The sequence below is a fragment of the Balaenoptera musculus genome, chromosome 6, assembly GCF_009873245.2.
Source record: "Balaenoptera musculus isolate JJ_BM4_2016_0621 chromosome 6, mBalMus1.pri.v3, whole genome shotgun sequence".
NCBI lineage: Eukaryota > Metazoa > Chordata > Mammalia > Artiodactyla > Balaenopteridae > Balaenoptera > Balaenoptera musculus.
Window position 1 is genome coordinate 81871789 of NC_045790.1, and position 25069 is coordinate 81896857.

The 25069-nt window shown below is 43.1% G+C and overlaps 1 protein-coding gene across 5 annotated transcripts in view; it reads left to right on the top strand.

Moving 5' to 3' along the window:
* Positions 1-25069, top strand: part of LOC118896842 (stimulated by retinoic acid gene 6 protein-like) — a 72270-nt gene that overhangs the window by 15083 nt on the left and 32118 nt on the right. For 3 of the 5 annotated variants that reach the window (XR_005020306.1, XM_036855315.1, XM_036855317.1), the window contains exons 2-7: positions 8239-8314; positions 10076-10176; positions 12870-13000; positions 16881-17001; positions 18585-18630; positions 22207-22335. Coding sequence is in view for 3 of the 5 variants with exons in the window: in XM_036855315.1 (XP_036711210.1) it covers positions 8239-8314; positions 10076-10176; positions 12870-13000; positions 16881-17001; positions 18585-18630; positions 22207-22335 (604 nt within the window). In the remaining 2 variants the exon portion in view is untranslated. Of the gene's footprint in view, positions 1-8238; positions 8315-10075; positions 10177-12869; positions 13001-16880; positions 17002-18584; positions 18631-22206; positions 22336-25069 lie in introns of those variants that run through there. The other 2 variants (XM_036855318.1, XM_036855319.1) reach the window with 2 other exon arrangements.

Genomic DNA, 25069 nt, shown 5'->3' on the forward strand with positions numbered 1-25069 from the left:
TAGAAATTTCATGTAATGTCTGAAACATTTATATTAACATATTTCCATACAAATAACCCAATGAAAGTTTAGTATTAGTTGTTTTGTTTGTTTGTTTTTTTATACTGCAGGTTCTTATTAGGCATCAATTTTATACACATCAGTGTATACATGTCAATCCCAATCGCCCAATTCAGCACACCACCATCCCCACCCCACCGCAGTTTTCTCCCCTTGGTGTCCATATGTCCATTCTCTACATCTGTGTCTCAACTTCTGCCCTGCAAACCGGCTCATCTGTACCATTTTTCTAGGTTCCACATACATGCATTAATATACGATATTTGTTTTTCTCTTTCTGACTTACTTCACTCTGTATGACAGTCTCTAGATCCATCCACGTCTCAACAAATGACTCAATTTCATTCCTTTTTATGGCTGAGTAATATTCCATTGTATATATGTACCACAACTTCTTTATCCATTCGTATGTTGATGGGCATTTAGGTTGCTTCCATGACCTGGCTATTGTAAATAGTGCTGCAATGAACATTCGGGTGCATGTGTCTTTTGGAATTACGGTTTTCTCTGGGTATATGCCCAGTAGTGGGATTGCTGGGTCATATGGTAATTCTATTTTTAGTTTTTTAAGGAACCTCCATATTGTTCTCCATAGTGGCTGTATCAATTTACATTCCCACCAACAGTGCAAGAGGGTTCCCTTTTCTCCACACCCTCTCCAGCATTTGTTGTTTGTAGATTTTCTGATGATGCCCATTCTAACAGGAGTGAGGTGATACCTCATTGTAGTTTTGATCTGCATTTCTCTAATAATTAGTGATGTTGAGCATCTTTTCATGTGCTTCGTGGCCGTCTGTATGTCTTCTTTGGAGAAATGTCTATTTAGGTCTTCTGCCCATTTTTGGATTGGGGTGTTTGTTTCTGTAATATTGAGCTGAATGAGCTGTTTATATATTTTGGAGATTAATCCTTTGTCCGTTGATTCATTTGCAAATATTTTCTCCCATTCTGAGGGTTGTCTTTTCGTCTTGTTTCCTTTGCTGTGTAAAAGCTTTGAAGTTTCATTAGGTCCCACTTGTTTATTTTTGTTTTTATTTCCATTACTCTAGGAGGTGGATCAAAAAAGATCTTGCTGTGATTTATGTCAAAGAGTGTTCTTCCTATGTTTTCCTCTAAGAGTTTTATAGTGTCCAGTCTTATATTTAGGTCTCTAATCCATTTTGAGTTTATTTTTGTGTATGGTGTTAGGGAGTATTCTAATTTCATTCTTTTACATGTAGCTGTCCAGTTTTCCCAGCACCACTTATTGAAGAGACTGTCTTTTCTCCATTGTATATCTTTGCCTCCTTTGTCATAGATTAGTTGACCATAGGTGCGTGGGTTAATCTCTGGGCTTTCTATCTTGTTCCATTGATCTATGTTTCTGTTTTTGTGCCAGTACCATATTGTCTTGATTACTGTAGCTTTGTAGTATAGTCTGAAGTCAGGGAGTCTGATTCCTCCAGCTCCATTTTTTTCCCTCAAGACTGCTTTGGCTATTCGGGGTCTTTTGTGTCTCCATACAAATTTTAAGATGATTTGTTCTAGCTCCGTAAAAAATGCCATTGGTAATTTGATAGGGGTTGCATTGAATCTGTAGATTGCTTTGGGTAGTATACTCATTTTCACAATGTTGATTCTTCCAATCCAAGAACATGGTATATCTCTCCATCTGTTGGTGTCATCTTTAATTTCTTTCATCAGTGTCTTATAGTTTTCTGCATACAGGTCTTTGGTCAGCCTAGGTAGGTTTATTCCTAGGTATTTTATTCTTTTTGTTGCAATGGTAAATGGGAGTGTTTCCATAATTTCTCTTTCAGATTTTTCATCATTAGTGTATAGGAATGCAAGAGATTTCTGTGCATTCATTTTGTATCCTGCAACTTTACCATATTCATTAATTAGCTCTAGCAGTTTTCTGGTGGCAGTTTTAGGATTCTCTATGTATAGTATCATGTCATCCTCAAACAGTGACAGTTTTACTTCTTTTCCAATTTGGATTCCTTTTATTTCTTTTTCTTCTCTGATTGCCATGGCTATGACTTCCAGAACTATGTTGAATAATAGTGGTGAGAGTGGACATCCTTGTCTCGTTCCTGATCTTAGAGGAAATGCTTTCAGTTTTTCACCATTGAGAATGATGTTTGCTGTGGGTTTGTCATATATGGCCTTTATTATGTTGAGGTAGGTTCCCTCTATGCCCACTTTCTGGAGAGTTTTTATCATAAATGGGTGTTGAATTTTGTCAAAAGCTTTTTCTGCATCTATTGAGATGATCATATGGTTTTTATTCTTCAATTTGTTAATATGGTGTATCACATTGATTGATTTGCGTATATTGAAGAATCCTTGCATCCCTGGGATAAATCCCACTTGATCATGGTGTATGATCCTTTTAATGTGTTGTTGGATTCTGTTTGCTAGTGTTTTGTTGAGGATTTTTGCATCTATATTCGTCAGTGATATTGGTCTGTAATTTTCTTTTTTTGTAGTATCTTTGTCTGGTTTTGGTATCAGGGTGATGGTGGTCTCATAGAATGAGTTTGGGAGTGTTCCTTCCTCTGCAATTTTTTGGAAGAGTTTGAGAAGGATGGGTGTTAGCGCTTCTCTAAATGTTTGATAGAATTCACCTGTGAAGCCATCTGGTCCTGGGCTTTTGTTTGTTGGAAGATTTTTAATCACAGTTTCAATTTCATTACTTGTGATTGGTCTGTTCATATTTTCTGTTTCTTCCTGGTTCAGTCTTGGAAGGTTATAGCTTTCTAAAAATTTGTCCATTTCTTCCAGGTTGTCCATTTTATTGGCATAAAGTTGCTTGTAGTAGTCTCTTAGGATGCTTTGTATTTCTGCGGTGTGTGTTGTAACTTCTCCTTTTTCATTTCTGATTTTATTGATTTGAGTCTTCTCCCTCTTTTTCTTGATGAGTCTGGCTAATGGCTTATCAATTTTGTTTATCTTCTCAAAGAACCAACTTTTAGTTTTATTGATCTTTGCTATTGTTTTCTTTGTTTCTATTTCATTTATTTCTGCTCTGATCTTTATGATTTCTTTCCTTCTGCTAACTTTGGGTTTTGTTTGTTCTTCTTTCTCTAGTTTCTTTAGGTGTAAGGTTAGATTGTTTACTTGAGATTTTTCTTGTTTCTTTAGGTAGGCTTGTATAGCTATAAACTTCCCTCTTAGAACTGCTTTTGCTGCATCCCATAGGTTTTGGGTCGTCGTGTTTTCATTGTCATTTGTCTCTAGGTATTTTTTGATTTCCTCTTTGATTTCTTCAGTGATGTCTTGGTTATTTAGTAACGTATTGTTTAGCCTCCATGTGTTTGTCTTTTTTACGTTTTTTTCCCTGTAATTCATTTCTAATCTCATAGCGTTGTGGTCAGAAAAGATGCTTGATATGATTTCAATTTTCTTAAATTTACTGAGGCTTGATTTGTGACCCAAGATGTGATCTATCCTGGAGAATGTTCCGTGCGCACTTGAGAAGAATGTGTAATCTGCTGTTTTTGGATGGAATGTCCTATAAATATCAATTAAATCTATCTGGTCTATTGTGTCATTTAAAGCTTCTGTTTCCTTATTTATTTTCATTTTGGATGATCTGTCCATTGGTGTAAGTGAGGTGTTAAAGTCCCCCACTATTATTGTGTTACTGTCGATTTCCTCTTTTATAGCTGTTAGCAGTTGCCTTATGTATTGAGGTGCTCCTATGTTGGGTGCATATATATTTATAATTGTTATATCTTCTTCTTGGATTGATCCCTTGATCATTATGTAGTGTCCTTCCTTGTGTCTTGTAACATTCTTTATTTTAAAGTCTATTTTATCTGATATGAGTATAGCTACTCCAGCTTTCTTTTGATTTCCGTTTGCATGGAATATCTTTTTCCATCCCCTCACTTTCAGTCTGTATGTGTCCCTAGGTCTAAAGTGGGTCTCTTGTAGACAGCATATATATGGGTCTTGTTTTTGTATCCATTCAGCCAGTCTATGTCTTTTGGTTGGGGCATTTAATCCATTCACGTTTATGGTAATTATCGATATGTATGTTCCTATGACCATTTTCTTAATTGTTTTAGGTTTGTTTTTGTAGATCCTTTTCTTCTCTTGTGTTTCCCACTTAGAGAAGTGCCTTTAGCATTTGTTGTAGAGCTGGTTTGGTGGTGCTGAATTCTCTTAGCTTTTGCTTGTCTGTAAAGCTTTTGATTTCTCCATCAAATCTAAATGAGATCCTTGCTGGGTAGAGTAATCTTGGTTGTAGGTTCTTCCCTTTCATCACTTTAAGTATATCATGCCACTCCCTTCTGGCTTGTAGAGTTTCTGCTGAGAAATCAGCTGTTAACCTTATGGGAGTTCCCTTGTATGTTATTTGTCGTTTTTCCCTTGGTGCTTTCAGTAATTTTTCTTTGTCTTTAATTTTTGCCACTTTGATTACTATGTGTCTCGGCGTGTTTCTCCTTGGGTTTACCCTGTATGGGACTCTCTGCGCTTCCTGGACTTGGGTGGCTATTTCCTTTCCCATGTTAGGGAAGTTTTCGACTATAATCTCTTCAAATATTTTCTCTGGTCCTTTCTCTCTCTCTTCTCCTTCTGGGACCCCTATAATGCGAATGTTGTTGCGTTTAATGTTGTCCCAGAGGTCTCTTAGGCTGTCTTCATTTCTTTTCATTCTTTTTTCTTTATTCTGTTCTGCAGCAGTGAATTCCACCATTCTGTCTTCCAGGTCACTTATCCGTTCTTCTGCCTCAGTTATTCTGCTATTGATTCCTTCTAGTGTAGTTTTCATTTCAGTTATTGTATTGTTCATCTCTGTTTGTTTGTTCTTTAATTCTTCTAGGTCTTTGTTAATCATTTCTTGCATCTTCTCAATCTTTGCCTCCATTCTTATTCCGAGGTCCTGGATCATCTTCACTATCATTATTCTGAATTCTTTTTCTGGAAGGTTGCCTATCTCCACTTCATTTAGTTGTTTTTCTGGGGTTTTTTCTTGTTCCTTCATCTGGTACATAGCCCTCTGCCTTTTCATCTTGTCTATCGTTCTGTAACTGTGGTTTTTGGTCCACAGGCTGCAGGATTGTAGTTTTTCTTGCTTCTGCTGTCTGCCCTCTGGTGGTTGAGGCTATCTAAGAGGCTTGATGGGAGGCTCTGGTGGTGGGTAGAACTGACTGTTGCTGTGGCAGTCAGAGCTCAGTAAAACTTTAATCCACTTGACTGTTGATGGGTGGGGCTGGGTTCCCTCCCTGTTGGTTGTTTTGCCTGAGGCAACCCAACACTGGAGCCTACCGGTGCTCTTTGGTGGGGTTAATGGCAGACTCTGGGAGGGCTCACGCCAAGGAGAACTTCCCAGAACCTCTGCTGCCAGTGTCCTTATCCCCTCGGTGAAACAGAGCCACTACTCGCCTCTGCAGGAGACCCCCCAACACCAGCAGGTAGGTCTGGTTCAGTCTCCCCCAGGGTCACTGCTCCTTCCCCTGGGTCCCGATGCACACATTACTTTGTGTGTGCCCTCCAAGAGTGGGGTCTCTGTTTCCCCCAGTCCTGTCAAAGTCCTGCAATCAATTCCCACTAGGCTTCAAAGTCTGATTCTCTAGGAATTCCTCCTCCCGTTGCCGGACCCCCAGGTTGGGAAGCCTGACATGGGGCTCAGAACCTTCACTCCAGTGGGTGGAATTCTGTGGTATAAGTGTTCGCCAGTCTGTGAGTCACCCACCCAGCAGTTATGGGATTTGATTTTACTCTGATTGCGCCCCTCCTACCGTCTCACTGTGGCTTCTCCTCTGTCCTTGGACATGGGGTATCCTTCTTGGTGAAGTCCAGGGTCTTCCTGTCAATGATTGTCCAGCAGCCCCATATACACTTCTTAATACATTGATTTACTTTCTATTTATATCCTTCTAGTAGCTAACTGTGTATTTTTAACATACTTACTTAGAATTATATTTTACTTATAAAGCCCAGAAAGAGAAAGCAGGTTTCTACATCATCTTTCTAAACATGAGAAGAACTTGGTCATCATTTCACTTCCCTTTGTATCTACACCTGTTCCTACCCACCTTTCCCTTCTTCCATGTGGGGTATCATCTGGTATTTCAACTCCAAATTGGCATTTCAAACATTTTATTTCACAATAATTACCTAGATATTTAACAATACATTTTCCTAATTTCTCTGTTTGTTATTCCTCTTAAATTCTTCCCCTTCCTCCTAGATTTACTTGAGAATTTCCCCCAATATTTCTTTCAATGAAGGTCTTTCTGAGTCTTTGTGTTTCTAAAAATGTATGTATATATGTGTATATATTTAAAGTCCTGTGCTCAGGAATAATGGGAAGTTTTGCTAATTACTTTCTGTGGCTTTTTGCACCCTTCTACTTCCTCCTAGGTTCATTCTTCTTGTAGAGAATTTCCTCTACTCCTTATCTCAGAGAGGTTCTGTATTAACTTCATTTCCTTAGGAGTAAGCTCCTCTATCTGTTGAGTTTTTGGCTCCCTTTGGTGGTGTAATCTTTCCTCATGTTTGATGCTTCTGGGTTGGGTGCTTGTCTTTGTGCTGGAGCTTCCACTGGGATATTTGTTTGGGGGTGGGTAGCAGCTGCTGCCACAGCTAGTACTAAGGCATGCTTTCAGTGCAGCAGGATGGAGGTAGGATGTACCGCTCGATGGGGTACCTCAGCGGCTGATCTACATCCAAAGCACCCGGTCCTTCCCAGGTGCCACCTGTGATCTGGAGCACTGCCTTTCTCTCTGTGACCCATGTATACCACTCCCAGAGAGGTTAACCCCATTGCCTCTGGTCGGTCAGCAGGGTGGGAGGACTCTTGGGTCTCTGTGAGACCCCAACTCATCATTCTGTGGTCTGTCGGTAGCCCCCACCTGCATCAGCCTCTTGCATATGAGTGTAGAGCACTTTTCTGTGGTCACAGCCTATAGCCATGCTGGCTGATGCTTTTTCTCTTTGATCTAGTCCTAACTGCTCTCCATCATTCAGCATCTTCTAGTAGTTTCTGTGTCCCTGATAGATTCCCTTCTTGTTTTCAAATATGGCTATATTTTTTCTTTCTTAAAAAAAAAATCTTTTCTGCTATTTTGAGGGTTTCTGTAGAACGAGGAGACTGATGTATGTGCTCAGTTTACTTTCCTAAAAACAGAACTCTAAATGTTATAGTTCTATCACATTTCCGACAGCATGAGTCACCCTCATCTCCCCCCACCACTTCTAGGTTGTCTCATTCCTATGTTTAGACATCACTGTGGAGTACTGGAATTTTAAAAAATTTCAGGGAAGTATGCCATGCTCATGGATTCCCAGAGGAATGCTCTTCCCTGAGGCTTCTGGGAAAAGTGGGAGCTGACCGGGAAGGAAGCCCGAGGGATGGCCAGATGGATGCTGCAGGAGTGAGGCACAGAGTGAGCAAGGATCTGGAGGGTGAGCGTGTGCTGAGGTGGTGCAGTGCAAGTCAGAGCAGCGATAGCGAAGTGTGGCGGGAGCCCAGAAGGGAGCAGGTCCCTTTCAAAGAGAGGCCAGGAAACTGCTGTCATGTGTTTCAGACACGAGACCCCAGCAGCCTTGTCCTGCAGACTCTGAGGTCTGGAGAGGACAGAGTCCACAGTCTGTCGTCCAGATGACCGCTGTCCTGCCCCAATAGCCCAGCAGTGAATCAGAGTGAGCAGATGCTTCTTGACCTCTGGCTACGAAAAACTATGTCCAAAGGCTGGTTTCCTGTGAAGTTACTGAAGCTTAAGTCTCAGGGGCCCTCACTTGCACAGGACCCTACCAAGGCTCTAGGAGGGTGGGAGGCACCTTGGTTAAGTGTTTACATGGTGATATATTTTCCTTAAAATATGAAAAGATAAGATATTTTTGTAGTTTTATTTGAAAAGGACATCCAAATAATATAAGCTTTGGGCGCCAAGGAACCTGAATCTGTCCATGACTATGTCATCAAGAAAAGAAGGAGTTAGATCCAGTTAGTAGGGCAGTTGTATAGATAATTAAGCTGGAGAAAGAGATATGAAAGAAGATAATCCACTTAGGGAAGACACATCACAGGTGAGTGGCACTGACTCAGAAACGGAAGTTAAAAAAGATCAGATGATCTCAGTGGGCTACAAGCCAGATTCCTGACAGTGACGCTCAAGGCTGAAGGGTCAATGACTGCAGCAGTGACTGATGATGTGAATGTGTGTTTCGGTTGTTTTTCAGGACCAGGCAGCTAAATGGCACTTGTGCCAGCTCGGTGGACATGGAGCTTTTCCTCCATTACTCCCTCATCCCATCAGTAAGTGAAGGCAGGGGAGGGTGGAGGAGGGAAGAGAAGGGGAGCTGGGCTGCTCCCATACACAGTCTCCCAAAGGGATCTGAATAGGTCGGCAGAGACTTGCTCTCTTACATTATGCACTAAAAACACAGGCAGCAGAAGGCTTTGAAGGTCCCAAGAGTCAGGGGCACTGACTTTTAGGGGAGTCAAAAAAGGTTTTTCTGAGGAAGCAGTGCTGGAGCTGAGGTCTGTTGGAAGATGTAATGAAGAACATTTCAGGCAGAAGGGAGAGCACGTGCAAAGGCTCCGTGGCGGGCAGGAGCATGGAGAGTGTGAGAAGCTGAGAAGGCTGGCGTGGCTGGAGTGGGGAATTGAGGTGGAGGTGTCTGGGGAGGTGGGCAGGGCCAGGCCATGTATGAAGGAGTTTTGTCTTTGTTCTAAATACAGTGGGAAGTAGTGGAGTGTTTCTGGCCCAAGGATGGTGTGATCAGATTTATGTGTTGAAATGATCACTCTGTTTGCAAGTGGGGATCAGGTTGGAGGCAGGTAAGAGAGGAGGCAGGAAGACCAGTTAGGAGATGGTTGCAGGGGTCCAGGTGAGGTGATTTTACATCATCCTAGATGATGGTGGTCACCTCCAGATGTTCAAGGGGTAAAAGCAGTAGAACCTGGTAATGGGTTGGATAGAGAGATGAGGGAGAGGGAGAGGTTGAGGATGACTCTTGGGGTTGTAATTTGCACAGCTGGAAGGATGGTGGTATCTGCCATTCACTTGTTAAGGAAAATTAGAGGGGATCCAAGTTTGGTGTGGATGAAGGAACAGGGCAGGGAGGAAAATCATGAGTTCCATTTAAGACATACTGAATTTGAGAAGCGTTCAACACATCAAAAAGAAATGCCAACTATGTAGCTGAACATATGATTCTGGACCAAGGCTGGGCTGGAGATTCAAGTTTGTGAGTCTTGTGTGTATTTGGTGGCCATTGAAAGTGTGGACATGGATGGGATCACCGAGGAAGAGAGGATGGGGCAGTAAGAGGAGTGGTCCTTGGACTGAACCATGAGGAGCTCCACATCTGGTGGTTGGGTAAAGAATGATCCAGCAAAGGAGACTGAGAATTACTGGAAGAAAACCAGAAAAGTGTGGCTGATAGAAGCATAAGGAAGAGAGTATTTCTAAGAGGAGGAAGAGGTCAACACTGAATGCTGCTGTGAGGTCAAGCAGATTGGGGCTTAATGTTTACATTTGGATTGAGCAACAGGGTGGTAATTAGTGACTTTGGCCAGAACTGCTTCCGTGGAGTATGGGAGTAGAAGCCATTTTAGGGGGTCAAAGAGCAAGTGAGAGGTGAGGAAGTGGAGACAGCAAGTGTAGATAATTCTCAGGAATTTTCTAGTAAAAGGAGAAAAGGGGCATCAAGTATGGGAGAATATGACTGAATCCACAGGAATAAAAAAAGCAAAGAAGGATTTGCAACCTGAAAGTTATTACCCATTTTTTACAGATGAGGACCCTGAGGTTCAGAGAAATTAAGTCTCCCTCCCAGCCAGTATGTGGGAGAGACTGTATTTGAACCCATGTCTGTTCAGAGCAACACAAAGGAAAGCTCAGTACAAAACATTCTGGAAGCTCAACAGTGCATGCAGCCAGCTCTCCAAGTCTGGAGTTTGAGTCCTAGACATTCTGAGTGCTTTGCTCACCCACACACTCTCCTTCAGCAAGGGCACCGAGGGGCTGAGGATGAACGTTCCCTCTGACAAACTCATCTTCTCTTTCTATAGCTTTTCATCATTTTGGTCTTGTCCCTTCTCCAAAGACGAGAGCACCATAGACAGAGAGATGACGCTTCTTACCTCCTGGGGAACCGCTTCAGAATGATCATGTGAGTTGAGCCAAGGTCCATCACTACAGCTTGGAGTACTCTGTGTTTGGGACCGACACCATTTGTAAGACTAGGCTAACCACCAGTTACCTCCCCACCCACCTCTACCCCACCGTGGACAGCCCTGCCCCTCCCTGCCCCAATCCACCCAAGGCCCAGAGAGTTCAGAATTGGCTTCCAAGCTATTGCACCCTCAGCACCCAGGGCTGCCCAGAAGTGCTTAAAACAACTCAAGGAGGCTCAGCTAACTATGGGAAAGGCCTTCCCACACTCAGCACCATGGCTACCCCAAGAAGCAGGGGGGAGAGAGTTCCCTGTCACTGGTGGCAGCAAGCCTCCTTGTTGGAATGGAGGCATGAGACATGCCCCAGGAGAGCCCGCTGGACCAGGGAGCTTTCAGGGCCTTTCCGACTCTGCCATTCTGAATCTCTGCTCCCTTTATCACATTTTTCCTTGAGTTCTAATTGTTCATCTCTCTGCCTCATCACCCTCTAATTAATAATAATGATGATGATGATGTAATTAGCATTTATTGCATACTGTCTCTGGCCCAGGCACTGAGCCATCTGCTTTGCTTACACTACTAGGATGGACCCCAGCATGGTGGAGGTTGTTATCCTCATGTAGTGGATGAGCTAGCTCAGGCTCAGAGAAGTTGAGTCACTTGCCCAAGGCCACAGAACTACCAAGTGACAAGAGCTTTAACCCAGGTCTGGTTGCTTTTGGCTGTGATACTCCCAGTGTCATAACCTGAGAAGACTCAAGGATGTGAACACACTCAGGTCTCAACCTTGGGCTCTGGAAAAAGGAGAGGAAGCCAGGATGTCAAGATGGAGTCTAAGGGTGATCTGACCTTTGCGGTGAGAGAAATCCAACAACAATGTCCATATACCATATACCAGCCCAGAGTAGCAAACATTCTGGATACCACCCATTAGAGGAGTCAGCCCCTCCCAAACTGCCAGGTCTAAGCCACATTGGCTGAGGCACAGAGAGAGACTGAGGCTGGTGGATAAAGAAGATCTTCAGACTTTGCCCTGGGCATTTGGCATGTAGGGCCTGGTGCAGGACTTTTTAAGTAAGACCGCTATATGGATCATGTTAAACTGCTTTGAATTCAATTAATAATGGCACAGTTTTCTTGCTCTCTGGCCACTTTCTTATGAAAAGCCCTGCTTTCCTGAGTAGTTTTAGCTTACCGTCTTCACCCATTAGTAACCCTTCGCATGTGCATGACACTCCACAGTTTATAAAGCAGGTCTTCATTTGCCATCCACAGTGTCTCTGTGATATGAGCAGAGCAGGGGTGTCATCTCTGTTTTAAAGATAGGGAGACTGAGTCCCACATAGCACTTAAGTACTACAGGTGGGATTGATTAGAATTCAAAGCAGTTCAACAAAGTGCGTGTCCACAAATGTGCAGTGAGCAGCTACTCTTCTCAAGGTCCTGTGCTAGGTCCCACTCCAGAGGAGTTTATAGTTCACTAAACAAGTGATAAGAAAAGCATGGACATGAACTTAGCGCTGAGGGGACCCAAGCAAGGCAGCAAGTAGGTGTGCCTGATTGGGAGTGGGTTGTCAGGGAGGTTTCTGAGAGGGGTGCTCCCTGAGTTGTGCCTTGAAGATGAAGACAAGCCAGCCAAATGGAACAGGAAGGTGGGGTCCAGATCCTGACTCCCAAGTCCCCACCTGCAGTACCCTTCCCTTCCTGCCACCTTGAGTTTTCATTAAGCCCGCTTCAAATGGCACTCCAGTGGGGAAAGCCTTTTCTCTTTGTCTCAAATGCAATTGCTTTCTCTCGTGTAGACAAAGCTCTTTTGGTTAGAGGAAACAGATATCCACTCAAGCTTGTTTGCATAAAAGGGAAAGAAAGGACTTTTTATAAAGTTACAGAGATCTCACAGAAACTGGCAAGGTTGGCCTCATGGGAACTAGAGCTCTTGAGATGGGCGTCCCTGGGAGATGGATTCTATTATTGCCTCCTTGTGTCACTGGGGTCCCTTCAGCACCATTTTACCATTTTCCTCTCTGCCATCTGACTTTATCATCGGACTTAAGGATCTCTGGTTCCCCCAAACGTCGGCAAGACTCAATTTGGCATGACTTTCCGGAACAGAATTTTAACAGCTGACTGGCTCCTGTCCTCAGAATCACAAATCCAAAATACAAGGCCAGGCACGGTGATTGGCCCATCCAAAGTCAGGTGACCATCTGACCACCCATAGTCCAATCAGCTGTGGCCAGGAGGTGTGATCACATGCCACCAGCATAGCCAGTGATACCCAAACCTTCCCAGGGATATTGGAAAGGAGGACTCTTGTAGACCATGTAGGTGCAGGGCAGGTTCCCCCAACCTGTCTGGCACATACTCTTTGTTTTGGTTTCTCAAGTCATACTGCTTGTGTCTCTCATAGATGAAATTCATCTCATTTTGCTTGTTGTCATGACTGCTGGTGTCCTTGCTTATGTTCCCCAGACTTGGAGCTTCTCCAGGGCAAGGATTTTGTCTTCCTCACTTTGGTACCCTGAATCTATGCCTAGACCCAAATTGGCACAGAGGGCCTCAGGATATGTCAGTTGAAATAAATAGTTTACTACTCAATAATCCCTCCCCAGAGTGGGATTGATACTTTGGAAATGAACTGTGGGAAGGAGCCAGCTCTGGCCTCACGAGTTGTTTCTCTTATTCACAGACCTCTGGACTTCGTGGGCACTTTTCGTAACCGATGGTCCTATGGAGTAGCCTTTGGGGCTACAGCCAATAAGGTCATGTTCTTATTCTCAGAAGGCTACCAGCCCCTGCAAGTCCCACAATGGGCCCAAGGTATGTGTGCTGCCTCATACCTGCTGGGAGTTTTGCCGTGGAAATTCTTGCTCTTGGAGACTGCATGGCAGGGGTTCTCTGGGATCAGGGGATAAACTTTGTTGAACTGTCAGTGTTCTTCTTAGCTTGTTACTTGCCCAAGGTCAATGCCAAGCCCACAAAGTCTCAAGCTTTTTTGTGGGGGTTTTCTCCCAGTTAGATTCAAAGGTTTTTTAGACATAGTAGAACAAAGTCTCAGAAAATAGGTTCACTGTCACCAACCCTAGATATCTCTCCTGAGTCATAGCCATGACTGCCTTCTTGATATCAGTAAGCCCTCAGATGCTTCCTCAGGGAACAATGTTTACTTCTCTGGCCATTGATCTGAGGCCTCTTTGTTCCCTGTGCCCTGTGCTCTCCCTGCAGGTTCAACCATCCCTAATCCAGTGACTCCCAAACATCTCCTGTCCAGCTTGGTTCTCTCTCCTGGGTTCCAAGCCTATATGAGCAAATGCCTACAACATCTCCTTAGTTTTTAGGAGTTTTTAATGCAAATTAAAACCAAAATGATGCATCTCTTAGAAGTGTACAAGTTAAGCTTTGGCAAATGTTTACATCTATGGAATCATCACCACAATCATGATAATGAACCCCAGAAGTTAACTTTTTCCTGTTTGTACTCTCTCCTTCCCACCCCATCCAGCCACCACCCCCATCCCCAGGCAATTATGCAAATGGAATCATACAGAATGCAATCGGGGTTTTTACTGGGGGGAGAGGGTCTGTTTTCTTTCACACAACATAGTTGTTTTGAGATTCATACATGTTTAGCATGTATCAGAAATCATTCCTTTTTCATTTTTGAATAGTGTTCCACCGTATGGAGAGACCACAGTTTGTTTATCCATTCACCTGTTGATAGACATTTGATTTATTTTCAGTTTTTGGCTGTTACAAATAAAGCTGCTGTAAGCATTATAAGTCTTTGTATGTTTCCATTTTTCTTGGGTAAATACCTTTGAATGGAATGTCTGGATTATTAAAATCATGTAGTAGATTATACTTTTTTTTTTATTTAAAAAAAAATTTTTTTTAAATTAATTAATTAATTTATTTATTTATTTTTGGCTGTGTTGGGTCTTCGTTTCTGTGTGCGGGCTTTCTCCAGTTGCGGCGAGCGGGGGCCACTCTTCATCGCGGTGCGCTGGCCTCTCACTGTCGCGGCCTCTCCCGTTGCGGAGCACAGGCTCCAGACGCGCAGGCTCAGTAGTTGTGGCTCCCGGGCTTAGTTGCTCCACGGCATGTGGGATCTTCCCAGACCAGGGCTCGAACCCGTGTCCCCTGCATTGGCAGGCAGATTGTTAACCACTGCGCCACCAGGGAAGCCCTAGTAGATTATACTTTTAAAGAAACTGTCAGGCTGTTTTCGAAATTGATGGTTCCGTTTTATTGTAGATTACCACCTTCAGTGTATGAGAGTTCAAGTTTCTCTATGTCCTTGACAACACATGGTCAGTCTTTTTAATTTTAGCCATTCTAAGAGGCATGTTGTGGTATCTCACTGTGGTTTCAGTTTGCAGTTTTGTAATGAGTGTTGAGCATAATTTCATGTGCTTATCTGCTATCACTGTACCTTCTTTGGTAAAGCGTTTGTTCAGATTATCTGCCTATTTTAAAACATTGGGGATTTTTTGTTTTCTTCTTATTGAGTTTTGAGAGTTCTTTATATACTCTGTATATGTCCTTTATCAGATGTATAAATTGCAAATACTTTTCCCCAGTCTGTTGCTTGTATTTTTATTCTACCAACAGTTTCTTTTGAAGCACTGACATTTTAAATTTTGATGAAATCTAATTTTTTCATATTTTCTTTTACGGATCATGCGTATGATGTCATATAAGAAATCTTTGCCTAAGCTAAGTCACTTAGATTTTCTTCTTTGTGTTTTCTAGAAGTTTTATAGTCTCACAGTGTTTGCATTTAGGTCTATGGTACATTTTGAGTTAATTTTTTTGAATATAGTGTGAGGTGTGGATTGAGTTCCTCTTTTTTTTTTTTTTTTTTTTGCCTTTGGCTATCCATTTGTTCGAGCACTGTTGTTGTTACAAAAACCTTTCCTTTGCCCACTACATCACCTTTGCACCTTTGTTGAAAATCAGTCGGCTACACATGTGTATGGGTCTATTTCTGGACTGTCCATTGTGTTCCATTGATCTGCAATATGTGAAGGTTCCAATTTCTCCACATCCTAGCCAACGCTTGTTATTTTCATTTTTTTTTTAAAAAATTATAGCCATCTTAGTAGGTGTGAAGTAGTATCTGATTGTTGTCTTGATTTGCGTTTCCGTGAAGACTAATTGACGTTGAGCATCTGGCTGGACCAGAATATTGTTTCTTGCTTCATGGCTCCAGGGTTCCTCTTCTGTTTTTACAGAATGATTATATATATGTACCCTCATTACAACCTCATATTTTCTGAGTTGGCTTCTTCCTTCCACTTTTGTCTGGACCCACTACTACCCAGTTCCTAATGTTCTTACCTTCTCATTTAGGATTCTCACTGCCAGCAGTTTCTCTTTCACGTGGGGCTTGTGCTGGGAGGGGACTTGGATATTTAGTATAATGAGCTCATGGATCCTGATGGCTCCAGCATCCTCAGACCTACTAACACCTTACTAAGGTCTGCTGATTCTCACCTATGAATCAAGGCCATCAGCACTGTGCCCAGTTTCAGCTGTTATTTCAGCTTCAATTTCCTGTGAATATCTGCTGGCAATTTTGGGTTCTTCTGTTCTTGGGATTTCAAAGATCCTATTGTCTTCCCTCTGCTTCCTCTTAATCAGATGTTGATATCAAATGGGTCCTGTCACTTAGATTTGTTGTAGATGTTTGTTTTTGGTTTTGCTGTCTTCACTGCTCTGTCTGCTTTCATGGTTGGGGGAATTCATATAAATTTAAAAATTATGCTGTTGCAGCTTCTAACCTCACAGCAATTATTCCTTTTATATGGTCCTTACCTGCCAGTCCTCCACTATTCACATTTACACAAGTACTGACCACCTCAACCAACCATCTCCCATCCTTTGAGTGAGAAATGTCCTTCCTTCCCTCCTTCTCTCCATCCTACAAACTCCCACTTATATTTCATGGCCTTGCTAAATGTCACCACCTCCAGGATGCCTTCTCTGATACCCAGACCCCAGGTGAGGTCCATGACTTCCTCCTTTTGTCCTCACAGCAGGTTGAATATGCCTCTATTAGCGTACATATCACATCGTTTACTTTCCTCCCGGTCTTCCCTATTGGACTGTAAGCATCTCAAAGCAAGAACTTTGCTCATTCCCCCTATGTCCTTGGTGCCTGACCCACGATCCAGCTCAAAGTAGACACTCAGGAAAGGTCACCTTGCCCAATTACATTTTACTGGATCCTGTTAGACCATCTCAGAGCTAGTCAGTGGCAGCATCAATATTATTATTGCCTTATGGATGAAGTGCACAATAATTTACAAGAGGTTTTAGAACACAGTACATCACTGCTGTCTGTGTTGCTATGGTACACTTTATGGTGCTTTACTCTCAGTGATTTTTGTTTGTTCATTTATGTGGTATGTTTCTGCCCATCATACTGTGAGCTAATCAAGGGCAGGGACCAAGTCTTCTTCATCTCAATAGTTAGCCCAGTGCCTGGCTTGGAAGAGGTACCAGGAAGGGCCTGTTGCTTGAATGCGTGAAAGATATATCTGCATTCCTCCTTGTACTAATCTGGGGCTTGTCCACTCATCTCCTTAAGTCCTGAGGTCTGTGACTGCAAGTCACACGAAACCCCATAGCTGCCCTGGGTCTCCCCTGAGCCCGTGAGAAGAGGAACTCACGTCATCTCTGGCCCTGTCTCTCCCAGCCTTTGTGCTTCTGATCGGAGGCATCGAAGTCGGCCTGTCCCACTTCCCCTTCTTTGCTTGCCTCTCGTCGGAGTTCCGGCTGGTCAGCTCCATCCTGGGCTTCAGCTACTCTCTGATCTGGTAAGATGGACTCTGCCTGCCTGGCCTCCTGCAGTTCCTTTGGCCATGGCTGGACTCTGGACATGGGGCTGGAGGTGACCTGAGAGCTCTCTTTGGAGGGCACCTTGCCCAGAACCGAGGCCCAGGGCGGGTGGGCGGAGTGACTGGTCCAAGGCCCACCGCAGCCCCTCCTTGGAAACTGCACTTGAGGCTTCAGAAGGTCGGGCCTGCATTCTGTCTGCTCCACAGGAGGCCGCTTATGATTAGAATATTCCCGGAAGTCAGGGTTGTAGAAAAATTCGTTTCTGTCAACTGCCATCAGTCCCATGGTTAGAAGCAGGAGTCCCATTTGGGTGCTGCTTCTCCTTGCTGTCGCTGCTTCCCTGGGAGCCCAGGAGAAAGTGCAGGTGCCCCAGCTGGGCGTTCAGTGCTGTCACAGTCTGGCCTCTCCCCATCTTTCCATGCCTGACAGTCTCTAGCACACACCTCCAGTCATGCAAGACTCCTATATTCCTTTCTCCGTCCACTTATTCATTCAGCAGACATCCCACTGTGAGCCAGGGAAAACACTGGAGGACAGGACAGACACTCATGGAACATGTGTTCTGGCCTCTTTGTCTACATATTGCTCTTCCCTGTGTGGATCATCTTCCCCCACTTGGCCCAGCGATAGATACATGCTTATCCTTCGTGGATCATAGCCCTCAGATGTGGGACCTTTCTGACCCTCCTCTTGAGCTCTGTGCCCTCAGCGCTGACACCGGACTGGCCCAGAGCTGGCCCTGGGGAATATTTTCTGGCTGAATAATCCCATGAACACTTCTACTCACCAGCCCTGAAACTCATTTCATTGCCTGCATCCCCCTTACTGGGCCGGCTTCCCCACTACAGCATTTTCTATGGGGCAGGGGTCCCAGGCCCATTGTGTGAACCAGCGCAGAGGGCTCACAAGCAAATGATACCCCAATGGCTACAATTCCAGAGTTTGTAAGTGGCTTGCTTTTTAAAAATTAGAAGAGAGGGTATTCAGGGTTAGACATGGAATAATATCATCTTAACAGCCGCTGCCAGACTTTTTGAGCAGGAGAGGAAAGGGTGGTCAGAACCACTTAGCAGCTTGGGCACCTTGGGAGTATGACCAGGAATGTGTGTCCAGCCGGGAGAAAACGTTGAGGCTTATTCCTCAGGGCAGTGTTTACAGACAGGGCATGTCCCGTCAGAAAGAGCCTTGGTCCCAGAGTCAGGACACCTGGGTCTTCGTCCTGGCTCTGGGTGTGACTCTGGAGAAATCCCGTCCCCTCTCTGGGCTTCAGTCTCCCCACCTGAGTGATGAGGGGACAAAGTAGGAGACCTCTCAGAGTCTTCCTGCTCTGCCGTTGTGGATCCCAGGATTATGTCCTCAGTGAGGATGTGTTAAATGAATTCAGTGTGCATGTACCTAGGCACAAGCTGTATGCCTGATCTGGGTGGGATGTACTGGGAACCAGTCCTCCCAAGAAGGATTCAGAGGGGAGGTAACTCCAGGCAGGTGGTATCTGAGCTGTTTTCACAGGGGCTGTGCTGGGAAGGACCCCAGGACCCCAACCCTGGTTTCTGTCCTGCAGGTTTGCTGTCACCATCCTTCACATCACACAGTGTCCCCATGGGCAGGTGAGTCCCCGCTGAGCTGTGTTTAGAGTATTCAGTCCTATCACCATGGCCAACTCGCTGTGTGACCTGGGACAAGCCTTTGCCACTCTGGGCCTCAGCTTCCTCGTGTGGGCGAAAGGGGAGTTGGAGCCATTCATGATGCTTCCATTTGTAGAGCATCTTGTGTTCATCAGGTGTCATTCACAGGACATGTTCTCTCAGTTGATGCTCATAGCGGCCCCTCAAGGGAGGGGAGCTCTTAGCAAACCTGTTTACAGGTGAGGAAACTGAGGCACAAGTATATTATGTAACTCTTGAGAAGCAGCAGATTTGGGAGTTGAGACGAGGTCTGGCTGACTCTCAAGCTCATTTCTTTCCATTCCTTCATGTAGCCTCAGTTTCTCTGTCTATAAAATGGGAGACTCAAACTAGATGAATCCCTTATCACTCTGCCATGCATCGTCTTTCTCAGAATTAGAGGAAGCTGGTTCATCTGTTTAGCCCTGTACCCCAGGAAAAGGAGCAAGATGAAAGAGGGGTGTCACACTGCACCTAGAAGGGTTACCAGGTGTGTGAGGGGAGTACGAAGAAGCCACCTGGGCCAGGAGCCCACGGGAGCCTTGCCAAAGCCTTTCCTGGGCTTTAGTAACTATGGAGGATTAAAGGGTGTGATAAAGAGAGTCCGGGGGGAGCTGGACTAGAAAATGAGGCTGGTAGTCTGGGCCTTCCCTCTGCATCGCTGCGCTGGGATTGAGGGCATTCTGGCAAAACTCTGCCCCAAAAGAAGCCCTCCTTCCCACTGCTCACAGTACCTGAGGTTCAGGATCACAGGTATTTTCTTTGGAGTATTGGAGAGCTTTCAGTCTTCCAGAGGTTCTTTGGAAATTTGAAATATTCATGGTTAATTGGCAGGGTCTCACTTCTATGCTCAGAATCACTAACACCAAGAACTGCTACGTGCCAGGCGTTGTTCTGGGCTCAGTTCCAATCACTAACCGGAGACTCCTCAGGACACTTTGCAGACAGTGTGTTAGTGCCATTCCCAGTTCACTGGTAGGAAAGCAAGGTTCAGGGACTAACATGACTTACTAATTAAAGATCATGGGACTGAAATCCAGACTAAGGAATTAATGAAGATTTGTTCTCATGTTTTCAAATGTATTTATGAAAACTTTATTTATAAAAATGAGACATTAGAAAGGGTCTCAAATGTCAACTATTAGGGGAAAGTTTAGATAAAGTTTGGTTCATCTAAATAATGCACTATTATGCAGCATTAAAAATAATGTTCACAAATAATTTGTAACCATGTGGAGAAGTGATTATGCTATATACAGACCTATATATTTGGTACTATCTCTACTTATAATAGATATAGCTATATGCGTATAGATAAAGGTGAAAGACACTGAAATACTGACGGTGGTTATGTCTCACATATAAGCATATGTTGGAGAGGAGGATGAAGACACGGGCCCGCACGTCTCAGAATGTGTCCGTCCCCAACCCTAACATCACTACATCAAAACTGATTTCTTCTTAGGGAGAAATACTCTGGAAACATAAAAAAAATGAAACTAACCAGTAAATTGTGAAAGATACATAACAATATGATTTGTCTTAAAACAGTGAAAAAAATTTTTTATCAAAATGAAGCTAAAAATAGAAAAACTATGAGCACCATCTTGAGAGACCTGTTACTCTTGGGAGCCTGTGTTGCTCCCAAAATGATGACACTTATGGGCTCTCCCTCCCTCCTTCCTCCTTCCCCCCCTCCCTCCCTCCCTCCCTCCCTCCTTCCTCCTTCCTCTTTCCCCCGCCTCCTTCCTTCCTTCTTTCCTTTTCTTCTTCTCCTTCTCCCTCTCCCCCACCCCTCCCCTTCCTCTTCTCTCTCTCCTCCCTTCTCTCTCTCTTTCACCCTCCTCTCTCTTGTATTTTCCAAAAGTAATATTTAATACCTAATAAGAAAAAAAGCCATGAAAGCCCTTTGTATAAAATTAAATGGAGAACACTCCCTGACACCATGCACAAAAATAAACTCCAAATGGATTAAAGACCTAAGTGTAAGGCCAGACACTATCAAACTCTTAGAGGAAAACATAGGCAGAACACTCTATGACATACATCACAGCAAGATTCTTTTTGACCCAGCTCCCAGAGAAATGGAAATAAGAACACAAATAAACAAATGGGACCTAATGAAACTTAAAAGCTTTTGCACAGCAAAGGAAACCATAAACAAGACCAAAAGACAACCATCAGAATGGGAGAAAATATTTGCAAATGAAGCAACTGACAAAGGATTAATCTCCAAGATTTACAAGCAGCTCATGCAGCTCAATAACAAAAAAACGAACAACCCAATCCAAAAATGGGCAGAAGACCTAAATAGACATTTCTCCAAAGAAGATATACAGATGGCCTACAGACACATGAAAGAATGCTCAACATCATTAATCATTAGAGAAATGCAAATCAAAACTACAATGAGATATCATCTCACACCGGTCAGAATGGCCATCATCAAAAAATCTAGAAACAATAAATGCTGGAGAGGGTGTGGAGGAAAGGGAACACTCTTGCACTGTTGGTGGGAATGTAAATTGATACAGCCACTATGGAGAACAGTATGGAGGTTCCTTAAAAAACTACAAATAGAACTACCATACGACCCAGCAGTCCCACTACTGGGCATATACCCTGAGAAAACCATAGGTCAAAAAGTGTCATGTACCACAATGTTCATTGCAGCTCTATTTACAATAGCCAGGACCTGGAAGCAACCTAAATGTCCATCGACAGATGAATGGATAAAGAAGATGTGGCACATATATACAATGGAATATTACTCAGCCATAAAAAGAAATGAAATGGAGGTATTTGTAATGAGGTGGATGGAGTTAGAGTCTGTCATACAGAGTGAAGTAAGTCAGAAAGAGAAAAACAAATACAGTATGCTAACACATATATACGGAATCTAAGGAAAAAAAAAAAAAAGGCCATGAAGAACCTAGTGGCAAGATGGGAATAAAGACACAGACCTACTAGAGAATGGACTTGAGGATATGGGGAGGGGGTGGGGTGAGATGTGACAGGGTGAGAGAGTGTCATGGACATATATACACTACCAAATGTAAAATAGATAGCTAGTGGGCAGCAGCCGCATAGCACAGGGAGATCAGCTCGGTGCTTTGTGACCACCTAGAGGGGTGGGATGGGGAGGGTGGGAGGGAGGGAGATGCAAGAGGGAAGAGAAATGGGAACATATTGTATATGTATAACTGATTCACTTTGTTATAAAGCAGAAGCTAACACACTATTGTAAGGCAATTATACTTCAATAAAGATGTTTAAAAAAAAAAAAAAATTAAATGGGGGTGCTAAGACTCAAGTCCAGGGCTGCTGGACTCCAAGTCCACTGCGTGTTCTGATGATGTGGGGCTGGGGGAGCAGGGATTGGCTGCTGACCTCCAGGCTCTGAGAGAGTGGGCCCTGGCGGGAGCAGGCTGGGGCAGGCAGGTTCCTGTGCACAGCCTCACCAGTGGCCTAGCCCTTCCCCACCTAGAGCCCACGCCCCATGGTCTGCTTCTGTTGCAGTTTGTGGGGAAGTATGAGACTGTCATGTTCTACTGGCCCTCACTGCTCTGCCTGGCCTTCCTTCTGGGCCGCTTCCTGTACATGTTTGTCAAGTCTCTGAGGGTCCACCTGGGCTGGGAGCTCCAGATGGTGAGTACTAAGTAAAAACACCGTATGTGTCCTGACAGGTCAAGTTTTCCCAACAGCCTTGTGAGGTAGGTACTATTATTACTTCTCCCATTCTGTATTAGGAAACTTGGACCCAGAGATGTCAGTTGCATTGCTCAAGGTCACATAGCTAGTCTATAGCAGAGCCAGAACTGGAACCCAGAGAATTTGGTTGTTGAGGCTCTCTCTTACCCATTGTGCTTCTTTTTCTAGTTCCTCAAAGTAAAGAGTTAGGTTGTTTGCATGAGATCTTTCTTTTTTTCTTAATATAGGCATTTACTGCTATACACTGCCCTCTTAGAACTGCTTTTGCTGCATCCCATAAGTTTCTGTATGTTGTATTTCTATTTTCATTTGCTTCAAGATATTTTTGATTTCCCTTTTGATTTTTTCTTTGACCCATTGGTTGTTCAGGAGTGTATTGTTTGTGAATTTTCCAATTTTCCCCCTGTTATCAACGTCTAACTTTTTGTAGTCAGAAATTATGTCTGATATGATTTCAATCTCTTATGTTTAAGACTTGTTTTGTGGCCAAACATATGCTCCATCCTGGAAAATGGTCTTGAGAAGAATATGTATTCTGCTGCTGTTATATGGAATGTTCTATAAATGTCTGTTTGGTCCATTTGGTCTATAGTGTTGTTCTAGTCAGCTGTTTCCTTATTGATTTTCTGACTGGATTATCTATCCATTGTTGAAAGTGTGGTGTTCAAGTCCTCTACTATTATGTTGCTGTTTATTTCTTCCTTCAGTTCTGTTAATATTTATTTTATATATTTAGGTGCTCTGATATTAGGTATGTATATATGTTTACAATTTTTATATCATTTTGATGAACTGACCTCTTTATCATTATATAATGACCTTCTTTGTCTCTTGTGATAGTTTTTGACTTAAAGTCCACTTTGTTTCATAAGTATCACCCCCTGCCCCTGCTCTATTTTGGTTACCATTTTTATGAAATATCTTTTTCCATCCTTTTGCTTTCAGCCCATGTGTGTCCTTAAGGCTAAAATGAGTCTCTTGCAGATAATCTATATGTGGAATTTTTTTTTAATTCACTTAGCCACTCAGTGTCTTTTGATTGGAGAGTTTAATCTATTTACATTTAAAGTGATTATTGATAGATAACGACTTAAAGTTGCCATTTTGTTAATTGTTTTCTGTTTGGTAATTCCTTCTTCCTTTCTTCCTTTCTTCCTTTGTGATGTGATGATTTTTTTTGTAGAGGTACGCTTTGATTCCTTTATCTTTTGTGTGTAGAATACAGGTGCTTTTCTTTGTGTTTACCATGAGGCTTAAATAAAACATTTTATGGTTATAATAGTCTATTTTAAGTTGATAACAGTTAAACTTCAATTGCATAGAAGAACTCTATACTTTTACTTCTCCTCCCCAACATTTTATGTGATTTATGTCACAGTTTACTACTTTTTATATTGTTCAACCATTAACAAATTATTGTAGCTATAGTTATTTTTAATACTTTTGTCTTTTAACTTTTATACTGGAATTAAAAGTGATTTATGCAGCACCATTACAGTATTAGAGTATTCTGAATTTGACTACATATTTACCATTATTAGTGATTTTTATACTTCCATATGTTTTTGTGTTGCTAATTAGCATCATTTTATTTCAACTTGAAGGACTCACTTTAACATTTTTTGTAGGCAGGTCTAGTGGTAATAAATTCCCTCAGTTTTTGTTTGCCTGGAAAAGGACAGTTTTGGCAAGAGTCGTATTCTTGATTGGCAGGTTTTTTCTTTCTGCATTTTGAATACATCATCCCACTTTCTCCTGTCCTGCAAGGATTCTGCCGAGAAATCCCATGATATCTTTAAACGGGTTCCCTTGTACCTTGTTCAAAATCCTCTCTTTGTCATTGACTTTTGACATTTTAATTATAATGTGTCTTGGTGAAGACCTCTATATAGTCAATCTATTTGGGGCTTTGTGGATCTGGATGTTCATTTTCCTCCCCAGATTAGGGAAACTTTCTGCCATTATTTCTTTTTTTTTTCTTTTTTTCCCCCCAAAAATTATTTATTTATTTATTTTTTGGCTGCACCCGATCTTAGTTGCAGCATGTGAGATCTTTGTTGCAGCCTGTGGGGTCTTTAGTTGTGGCGTGCAGGATCTTTTAGTTGCAGCATACAGAATCTTTAGTTGTGGCATGTGAAATCTTAGTTGCGGCATGTGGGATCTGTTCCCTGACCAGGGATGGAACCCAGGCCCCTTGCCTTGGGAGCGCGGAGTCTTAGCCACTGGACCACCAGGGAAGTCCCCATTATTTCTTTTTTTAAAAAAATATTTATTTATTTTATTTACTTATTTTCCTTATTTATTTTTTTTGGCTGCATCAGGTCTTAGTTGCAGCACACGGGATCTTTGTTGAGGCATGCAGGATCTTTTCAATATGGCGTGTGGTCTGCTCGGGTTTCTCTCTAGTTGCGGCGTGCAGGCGTCTCTCTAGTTGTGACGTGCAGGTTTTCTCTCTCTAGTTGTGGTGTGCAGGATCCAGGACACATGGGCTCAGTAGTTGTGGCGCATGGGCTCCAGAGCATGTGGGGTCTGCAGTTTGCAGCATGTGGGCTCTCTCATTGAGGCGTGCAAGCTCAATAGTTGTGGCATGCGGGCTTAGTTGCACCGCGGCATGTGGGATCTTAGTTCCCTGACCAGGGGTTAAACCTGCATTCCCTGCATTGGAAGGTGG